The following is a 10,676-nucleotide window of genomic DNA, read 5'->3' on the forward strand; positions in this document are numbered from 1 at the left end:
GTCCCACCTTGCTAGCGTAGCAAGGTTTAGTATCTCTTGGATCTGCCTTTATTAAAAAAAATAAAAATTTAATGGCTACTAAACCCCGCCACGTTTGCAAAATGGAATAATTGCGGGATAGTAGATGTTAGTCCTTGAATTATAAGTTGAATTTCAAATTGTCCATTCATTATTGATGGTTCTAATTTAGTCCTTGGAGTTTGAATATATTCTGATGAGTAATACTATAAGGACGATTTGAGTCCTCCCAAATGTGACGTGGCATTATTGAATTGATCTATTAGTAATTTTAAATGCCATATTATATTTGGGGGTAATCAATGACGACTCTAAACCTTCTTATGCCATTACTGGTTTATATATATATATATATATATATATATATATAAACACAAATTTTGTCCGAGTGTTCTTCCAACCCCACTTTTTGCCACCCTCATGGTGGGTCCAACTCTTTTCAATTGCTTCTCTTTTGAACTGTCTACATACCACCTCTTATGGTCATCTCTCGCCGGCTCGCCCACCTATCCTCCTCCTCATCCTCTCTTTCTTTTTCTCCTCGTTGCCGCCGCCCATCTGCCTCTCATTGGACATATCCACATAATCAATTGGCTCTCCCATTGGTATTACTTTTGACCCAAGGGATCGAGTCGATGCCCTACCCTCTAAATATATATATGGTCAATATTTATTTATGTATGTTCTCGTTCTTTTCCCTCTTTATTAATCAAATAGCAAAGGCTTACACACTTCAATCTCATGCATAGACCTGGAATGGATACTTTGGTGTAAGCATATATATATATATACTTGCGATGGCCGGGTTAGACCATGATCATATTTAAAACAATATAAAATTCATATATTGAATCTTTCTTTTTTTAACTTCTATATGGCCGCCTTAGGTCAAAGCTTACTTTGATGTAAGCAATCTTAAGATGAGTAGTATATATATCCTTCTGGCTCCAACATTGAGTATTTTTATTTTTAGAAAAAAATTATCATCATATCTAAATATTATAATGAGATTTTAAAAATAATCATCCCATTTCAAATATGAGGAATCTTCTTTTAATTTTGTTAAACTACACGTACAGACATATTTAATACAAAAAAACTTATGTTTAATTACTTTTAATCTCACTTGTGCAGATAATGTAGGGGGCTATATTGAAACCTGCTACAAAAATTGCGGCAAGAATCACTAGTTTGTTCTTTTTCTACTTATTGAAAAAATTGAAAGAATGATCAAGTGATGATCAGATGTGTACTTGGAGTGGATTGTCTCTACAACTGCTTTCTATACTACAATGTACATTATTGGCCATGCTTATTTAGGCCACTATTCTATTTAATTATTGAAAAATAAAATATAATGATGCATATATATGTCCTATATATGTATAATGAGATATATGTACGTGTTGAATACTTTGCCTTTATGATTGCTTTGTATACTACATTAAAGTATTGGTGTCATGGTTGTTTTTGGGCAACTTCTATTGATATATTAATAAAATAAAAAGTATGTCACAATCCCCATATGCTCTATACTGCCTTTTGATTTTGAGATTGAAGTTTCTAATTGGATGAATTTTAGACATGTATTTTAAGCATTTATAAATCGAGATGATCTTTGTTAAGCTTTTCGTCAAATAGATAACAGAATAATTGCAAAAATACAATTATGCCTATCCAAAAACAAAACAAAACCCTACTTCCATGGCTGGTCAACCTCCATGGTTGTGGGGAGACATACGACGATGGGTCACCATGGCCAAAGATGGCCATGACCATAGGTCTTCTCCATGTCGAGGTCCAAGGAGACCCACAATCACAGTCTCTATTGACAAATGAGTAATGTTATTTAATAGACTAATATTATACGATTGCCACACAATTGAAGATGACGTGCTAATACAACTATTATATAGAATTAAGTTGTGTAACAATCGTATAACAATTTACTATATAACATTGCTCTTGAAAAATGCTTAAAACATAGGTCTAAAATTAATAAAATTGGAAACTAAGACCTCAAACTCAAAAGCTATAAAATCACTAAAGAACATTGGGGTTTGGCATATTTTCCTTACTAAATAATGAAATAAAGTTAAAAGATATCACATATTAGTTTTTATCATATCTAGGGGTGGGCAAATTAACCGGTTACCGATTACCGACTGATTACTAAATTTAACCGAATCGATAGTAACCGTAACCGATAGTTAAAGGTCAGTAATCGGTTAAAAATTTTATACCAATAAGCTTATCAGTCGGTTAATAATTTATTATCGAAAAACCGATATGACTGATAAGTTTTTTTAATTTTTAATTTTTTATAATTTTATATTTATTATTGAAACCAAAACTATGTCGTTTTGGTTTTTATTTTATATTGTAGTGGATCAATATTAAAAAAAAAAAAAAGAAAAAAAAAGAAGCTATTTTAGCCAAAAATATACCCCAAAATAATTAATTTTTAATAAGCTATTTTAGGCTTTAGCCCAACAAAACGTATTTGGGCCTCCAAAACAATTAATTTTTGGCCCAATTAGCAACCAAAGCCCAATAAAAAGCCCACAAAAAATCAATTTAACTGACCGGTTAACCGATTACCGATATGACTGATAATTTTCGGTAACATTTCTTATCAGTCGGTAATCAGTTAGGATTTGGTTAACCGATAGCTTATCGGTTACCGACCGACGGAACTGATATGACCGATACCCAGCCCTAATCATATCTTATAACTATTAGAAACGAAATTAAACAGTATCATGAACAAATTGAATGCCTTAGAATTGATAATTTCAAACATAAGAATTGGTAGTAATTCATGATTTTGCAAAATAAAATGACAAACTATTCCTAAAGCATGAAGAAATTTCAACGGGCAAGCTCTAATTAATTAAGTGAAATTTAAATTGTAGTTTGAATATCTAATTAATTATATTACAAGCCGCATGTGAAAGACATTGGTGCACTCCATCACAATTTTATGAGTAATTCTATAAGGAGGACACTAGAGTCTTCATTGAGTCCTCTACAATATGATGTGATTTTTAAAATTACCATTAAATTTAAGATGATCATTAATGAATTTTGATCTATTAGTAATTTTAAAAGCTACATCACATTTGTGAGGACTCAATGAACTTCTAGCATTACACCAATTTTATGGAACTACGAAAAATTCAGTTGAATGATATAAAAGTTCGCTCCAATAGGTTTTGAGTTGTGCATACCACCATAGATAAATAAGAGAAAAATATAAAAAAAGCTCCACATACTACTAACTGTTTGCAATATAGCCCATAATATTCAAAAGGTACTAAAGTAGCTCCCAAACTACCAAAATGTATCAAAAATGCCACTTATTTTTTTATATTCCTATAATACCCTTATTCTTTTAAGAAATAAAATAATAAAATAATTGAAAAAAAAACAAACAATTTTTTAAAAATACAAAAAAACCAATGGGCGAACAAATACAACCAAAAAAAGTTTTTTGAAATAAATAAATAATTAGTCACTGTAGTTGGCATAAATTACAAATTGCTTGATGTCGTATTGAAGTAAAATTTCAATGGGCGAATAAAAACAATTTTTTAACTGAATTTGACTCCTAGGACAAAATTGTTTTATTTTTTTATTTTTTGAAATATTTCAAGAACCGTACATTTGATTTTACTTTAATACGACATGAATAGTCACTGTAGTTAGCTTAAATTTTTTATTTATTTCAAAAAACTTTTTTTTTCACAATTATTTTATTATTTTATTTGTTAAAAGAATAGGGGTATTATATGAATATAAAAAAAAATAAGTGGCATTTTTGATACATTTTGGTAGTTTTAGGGGTTACTTTAGTACATTTTGAATATTGGGGGGCTATATTGCAAATGATTAATAGTTTGGGGGGCTTTTTTATATTTTTCCCTAAAAATAAAGCATTTGTGCATGTTTAGAGGATTATTATATGAACAACATCAAGCCAAAAAGTATATAAGGTTGTTTTAGACAAATGTCAAATACTATAGTAGGTGTTATGACAATATAATTTTATTCGGAGTAGATATTAATGTTAGAAATGATATGGTAATCAAATTATTTTGATTTCCACCATTACCAATTGTAATCTTTTCTATTTAAGTGTGATGGAATAATGAAAAATTATGTTGAAAATTATCTTCAAATTTTGTGTTTGTCAAAAGCTTTAATTAAGTTCCATTAAAACCTAACAGTTTATCCCATTACGTGTTTTAAGAAATTATTTACAATCGAATAATTTATCTCGTTACGTGTTTAATTAAGAAATTATACACATAATAGTAGAACAATCCAGCTCAACAAGACACTCATGATACCTATACGATACTTATGCCTTGCTGGATTATCAAGACACCTAATAATTAATACGTGTTATTGGAAAAGGCTTAAAAAGTAATTGAAGAAGGACATGGACATGATATTTATATATATGAATAATATGATGAAGCAATTAATGATATGAATGCATATATATATATATAATACACAATTGGGAGAATCGAGATGATACGATAACAATGGTGACATATGTATAACGAAATAGCATATGGTATTTTTATAATAATAATATTAGTAGCATAAATAAATAGCACAACCTAAAAGTAGCATCATTCACTTATAATAATAATAATAATAAATAAATAAATAAAAAGTAGCATTATTAATTCAGCAAGCAAAAACAACTAGCGCGATACAGCAAATACTGTACGTCCTCGATCGATTGGTGCATGCATGAGCGACGTCCACGTATGTGCTTTGAGCTCCAATTTGCAATCGTGTATTACAACATGCTACGAAAACAGGTTTAAGACAATAAATTTAAGTGAAGTATTTAAATATTAATTATATTTATTTTAATTTATATACTATATATTTTTATTTAAAAATCACTCTTCTTGTTTTTTGAAATGTAAAATTACAAATTAAATTTTTTGTTTTGACAAAATAAAATTTAGGATGCCCAAAAATGGTAAAGAGCAAAATAAAAATAATCAAATCACACACGAAATTAAGACAACTTTTGGATCAGTTTAACAAGCATATATTCACAGACAAAATAACCCAAAAGAAATTACTCAAATTATTAGATGTTTCACAAGTCAAAGTGTCACTACCATGCACTTACGTACGTAGGAGAAAAAACAATTGCCCTATTAGAAACTTGGGGAGTGCTATGCTTATAAACAAATTTTACAAAAAACTTTTACAAACTGATGTGGTACAATATGATTAGGTTTTTCAAAATTTGAACTTATTTTATAGCCAATCATGTTGTACTACATCAGTTTGTAAAAAAAATTTTGTAAAATTTGTTTGTAAGCAGCTAGCATTCCTCTAGAAACTTTTTTTTTTTTTTTGTAAATTTGTTAGAAACTTGAAACTTCAAGTAATTAACAAGGCTTTTGACCTCTTTAATTAGAGCCTTAGAGTGACTCTTCACAATTGTGAAAACCAATTAGACGATTATTATCAATTATTCATACATGACCTTTTGAATTATTTTATTCATACTCATAGACTAATTAATGTTATCTTTATATTATTTTGTTCATTTAATTTCAAAACTCAATAATACTATTAATTATTAGTTATCAACGACAAGATATTGACTATTTTACCCTTTTCTCTTTTTTTTTTTTCTTTTTTTTTTTTACTAATGGATTGAATCTTAGTCTTGGACATTAATTAATTAATTTTGTTCCATAAATAATTAAAATGATGTCGTAATTACATGACTATTTTGTCAAGCTTTTTTTTTTTTTTTTCTTTCTGCGCTATTGTGTAACTGTAAATAGGGCTGTTAGGTGAGCGAAGCGTCTCGCGAGCAAGCTCGAGTTCGACTCGCATAAGCTCGGCTCATGCTCGACTCGAATATTAAATGAAGCGCTTCATGAACACAAATTCTAGTTCGAATATTAAACTAAGCAAGCTCGGCTCGACTCAGCTAGGCTCGTGAGCAAGCTCGTATAAGCTCGTGTGTGTGTGTGTGTGTATATATATATATAAACTAAGTAATACATAATTAATTATAAATCTCATAATTATTAAAATCTTAAAATTGCATTCATATTTAAGCGTTAGAGAATGAAAAATTCTAAACCCTTCGTGATCAAAGAGAGAGAGAGAGAGAGCAATCATTAAAAAGACCTCAATTCAATTAGAGCAGACCCAAACGAAAGAAAGAAGAATCAAGCAGAAACTATTGAGGGAGATTGCAAAAGGCATAAACTATTGAAGAATCATACAGACTCAAACACTATCACTATCTGTTTGATGAGCGAGAGTGAGAGTGGAAAATGAGAGTTCAAGTGGAAGATGCGCTATGACTGGTGAGGGGGATTGAGAGAGAGACGTTGAAAAAATAGTTTTTTTGTAGGGGGCGTTGTCCTAATGCAGTCTGAATGCAACCTGTTAACTTGTCCCACATTGTCAAGAAAACGTTAATCTCCAAGTTTGCTTATCTTTAAAATGATGCATATCCTCTCTCTTTGAAACCAAATGCCTTACTGTATTGACTCAGGCTCCATACTCGACTAGCCAGGTTAAGCAAATACTCATATGCAAACTAACTTCTTAAGCCGTTTAATAGTACTTGAAGTTAAATTTTTTTAAAAAAAAAACAAAAACATTAAATATAAGAGCAAACTCGCGAGCTGGCTCGGTTCGACTTATTATTAGTTTGAGCTCGATTTTTTTGGCTCGCCTTTGAGCTCGAGCTCGAGTAAAATTTAAGCGAGCCAAGCCTGAATAAGGGAAGCTCACTCAAACTCGGCTCGTTTACACCCCTAACTGTAAAGCAATGACTCTAACTAATAGACATGATATTTGATTGCCCAACTTTGAAATTCATCATTCTTAAACAATTTAATCATCACATCATAGCTTCTTTTTTTTTCTTTGGTTTTTAATGTCGTTAATTTACACAAAAATAATGCCAAACTATTTACGTTGTTTCATTTTGAAACGATGTAAATAGGTGTCGTATGTGGCTAAAACGGCATACAAAAATATTATCAACCGAGGGTATTACAGCCAAACTGAAACGACATGGCAAAAATGACGTAAATTGATTGGTGTCGATATTTAATTGCCGATTTTTTTGTAGTGAGCTCTTTGCATGTAAACGATATCATCCATTTGTTCCCAAGAGGTAGTTCAATTGGTTGGGACCACGTCTAATGAAGCGGAGGTCACTAGTTCGAATTCCCTTCCCCCCTCTTGTGCGGACATGTATATATATATATCACCATCATCATCCATTTAAAAAAAAAAATCTTTATTTTGAAAGTCCCATGGATATATCCATGGGTTACTTTCAAAATAAAGACGTTTTTTTGAAGAGAAAGTGAGAAGCTATGGATGTTGTATAAATGTTGTATATATATATATATATATATCTTCCTCATAATATATAGTTTGAAGAGAAAGTGAGAAGCTATGGATGGAAATGGTAGGATGAAAGTAATTGTGTGGATGATGACACTACAGGAAAATCAGTCTTTAGAGACGACCCCGGGTCGTCGCTAAAAGCCCACATGTCGTCGCTGATGGTCATTAGCGACGACTATGGTCGTCGCTCCTTGTCGTTGCAAGTAGTTCGTCGTTAAAGACTAAATAGCAACGACATTGCATGTCGTCGCTGATAAGTATTAACAGCGACGACAAAAGTCGTCGCTAATAACTGTAAAAGGTGGTCGCTGAAAATGCTTCATAAAGTCGATGGGGACGCTGATGTGTTTGTCATCAGCGACGACATTGTCGTCACTGATGACAGACGCATCAGCGACGACATGTGTCGTCGCTGATGACACACGCATCAGCGACGACAAATGTCGTCGCTGATGAGGCACATATCAGCGACGACAAATGTCGTCGCTGATGATGCACATTTCAGCAACAATATTTAGCATGCATTAGTGACAGCAAATGTCGTCGTTGCTGATGATCGTCGTCGTCAACATCAAATGCTTTTCTTTTTGGCCGATTAATGTTTTAAATTGTTTGGTATAAATGATCTAAACATAACAATATATTAAAGCTTACTTAAGAACTCTTTTTCTAATTAAATATGCTAAAAGGTCTGAAACAGAGTTAATTACAAGGGAAGAAGTCTCAAAAATGGCCTGAGAAAACTACATAATTGTCAAGTTTTAAGCAAGTGCCAAAGAAGGCATACATCAACAACAATGTTCATTGAGAAATTAAACTTCATATATAGCTAAGCAGCAAAAAAAAGGATTACAAAAAAAGCTTTCCAGATGTAAGAACTGATAACCTGTACGACTCATCAATACCATATATAACTGCACAGAGAAGAAGAGCATATATTAGACAAGAAAACTCACTTAAAAACTACAAGCGTGTCTAATATAATAACCACATAGTTGGACAAACAGTTGCTACTCAAACATGAAAAAACGTAGTAGAAAAAGAACATTGTCCATCATGTATCACAGCATAGAGGAATTTCATACCATAATTGATATAGTAAATCATGGCAAGACAAAGCAACAGGTTCCCAACCAAACAATGAAGAAATTGCGGGGCTTGAGACTTGGGACAATGGAAAGCCATATGAACAGGCTGCTAAAGTTGAAGAACAAGATTTATTTGAATGGAAAAAATCTTTCCCTACATGGCACCTTAAGAAAAACCAAATCAAATATCTAAAAATGAAATCAAATATCTTTCCCTACATGGCACAAAGAAACACACATAGTGCAGGCGCCAGGCGTGCAGCTCAACAAACTAAGAAGTAAGAAATAAAATATTTGCTTATTTTCCATTCTTCCTCACTTTTCTAAGCAACCTAATATATACAAAGATCAGATCCGAAAAATCATACAAAATACAAACAAAACCCAAATAAAAGAAAATTATGAACATCAGCAGCAGCTTATGAGAACCACAAGCAGACTTAATGTAATAATTAAAAAAAAAAAAAAAATTCCTGTTTGATTACTGAAGAAAACGAAATGAAAGATGATAGGGCATATTTACAATACCCAGTTTCTAACCAAAAATCATTATGAGAATCCAAGTTCTTATTTCTTTCCTCCAAATTTTATCATCAACGAAATGACCTACAAGATGAAGAACTGCACTGCCAAGACTTTTACTCCACAACCAGCAGCAGTAACGGTGCAAGGAGAGAATGATGTTTGCATATGTTTGGTTTTGATAGGGAAAAAAAAAATCTAACACCAAAACGCCCTGAGTGACTATCGCAAGTGTAGAAATGCCTCATAAGCTGTAAATTTAAATAATTTCCTAAGATAACAGCAGAGGTTCCCAGAGAACACAAAATAAGTAAATCCAAAATGAAGTTTCCTTATAATTATAAACAAGACCCAAATTCCTAGTTTCACATTCCTAACTTTTTTTTAGATAATTAATAAATCAATCTCAATAAAAGAACACATTCCTCACTAACATCCATTTGCAGCCATTGCTGATGGAAAAATACAATTTTCTAGTTTGCACATTACAATTACCTAAAAGGAGAAACAATCAACTGGAGTTGATAGATACTTTAACACATCAACCAAAATCAAACTTCCATCCGAAAATCAATCATCCAAATTCCATCAAAGTAGTAAATAAATCACAAAATGAGCAAAATTCTTACCCATTTTCATGTTTCTTTAAACATTCCAATCAAAATGAGCAATATTCAGACCTTGTGTTCCTATAACATATAGAAAAGAAAAGAAAGATGTCATCAGTAATAAATTAGTTGTTCGGGTTCAATTAAAGCATAACGAAACATATCTATCACACAACTATTTTACCTAAAACACGTGACATTAGGAGATCAAATTGGCGCTTTGATTCTTGTCTAATTTGCTTTATTTGTTCATCCCTTTTTTCTATCTTTTTCCACTAACTCATTTTGCAGTTTCTCTATTTGTTCATCTTTTTTTCTATCTTTTTCCACCAACTCATTTTGCAGTTCCTCTATTTTTCTATTTGTTTCCTCCAACTCAAGGTTGAGTTGGGTGCCATATACTTGCGAAGAAGATGATGGAGTAGGTATGACAAATTTTCCATCCCTCTAACATGGCCAGAACGTTTCCCACCAAGAGCTTATGTAAATATTTCCTCTTCATCTACTTCTACCTCTTTGTCAGCCAACTTCTCTACCATCAAATTCTTCAGAAGCAACCAAAATCAATAGGTTAGTCGTATAACAATGTGAGACAAGATATTAACAGAGAGCAGAAATTTCAACTACTTACGTATCGTTCTTCACACTGCGGAGTCACAAATTTCCCGTCTTTATTTGTGTGAGAGATCTTATAAAAGTCAATTAGATTGGGCTCTTCTTCATCCTCTCCTGCCTACACATAATCGACATATAATTAACATATGCTCTAAACATAATTATTAAAATAATGTAATAGTATAAAATTGTTACCTCACTATGGCGATGATTAAGAAAAGATCTAGAGCCAGATGTGTGATTGGTCTTCAACTCCGATCTATTCTTCTTATTACGTGTGGACTTGTCCTGTGACAAATTTTCACTAAATTATTACAAAATTATACTCCTTTAGATTTGTTGTCAATTTAGTTTAAAAATATTTACCTTTCATTCTTTGTTTTCAAATGACTCGCATATC

At 31.7% G+C, this 10,676-nt stretch overlaps 1 protein-coding gene and 1 long non-coding RNA gene across 2 annotated transcripts in view; both read right to left on the reverse strand.

Moving 5' to 3' along the window:
- Positions 1-8,194: 8,194 nt before the first annotated feature.
- On the reverse strand, positions 8,195-10,067 carry LOC132168725 (uncharacterized). Its single transcript, XR_009438920.1, has 3 exons — positions 9,846-10,067; positions 9,683-9,742; positions 8,195-8,357 (listed from the first exon to the last, which is right to left on the reverse strand). It is a non-coding gene; the product is annotated as an uncharacterized LOC132168725 (long non-coding RNA).
- A 47-nt stretch (positions 10,068-10,114) lies between these two features.
- The window catches only part of LOC132169462 (uncharacterized), a 2,460-nt gene continuing 1,898 nt past the window's right edge, over positions 10,115-10,676 (reverse strand). Inside the window, exons 2-4 of the mRNA XM_059580495.1 lie at positions 10,472-10,564; positions 10,293-10,394; positions 10,115-10,206 (exon numbers count right to left, since the gene is read on the reverse strand). Coding sequence (XP_059436478.1) covers positions 10,141-10,206; positions 10,293-10,394; positions 10,472-10,564 — 261 coding nt within the window. The 3' untranslated portion in view covers positions 10,115-10,140. The remainder of the gene's footprint in view (positions 10,207-10,292; positions 10,395-10,471; positions 10,565-10,676) is intronic.

This window comes from Corylus avellana, chromosome ca2, assembly GCF_901000735.1.
Source record: "Corylus avellana chromosome ca2, CavTom2PMs-1.0".
NCBI lineage: Eukaryota > Viridiplantae > Streptophyta > Magnoliopsida > Fagales > Betulaceae > Corylus > Corylus avellana.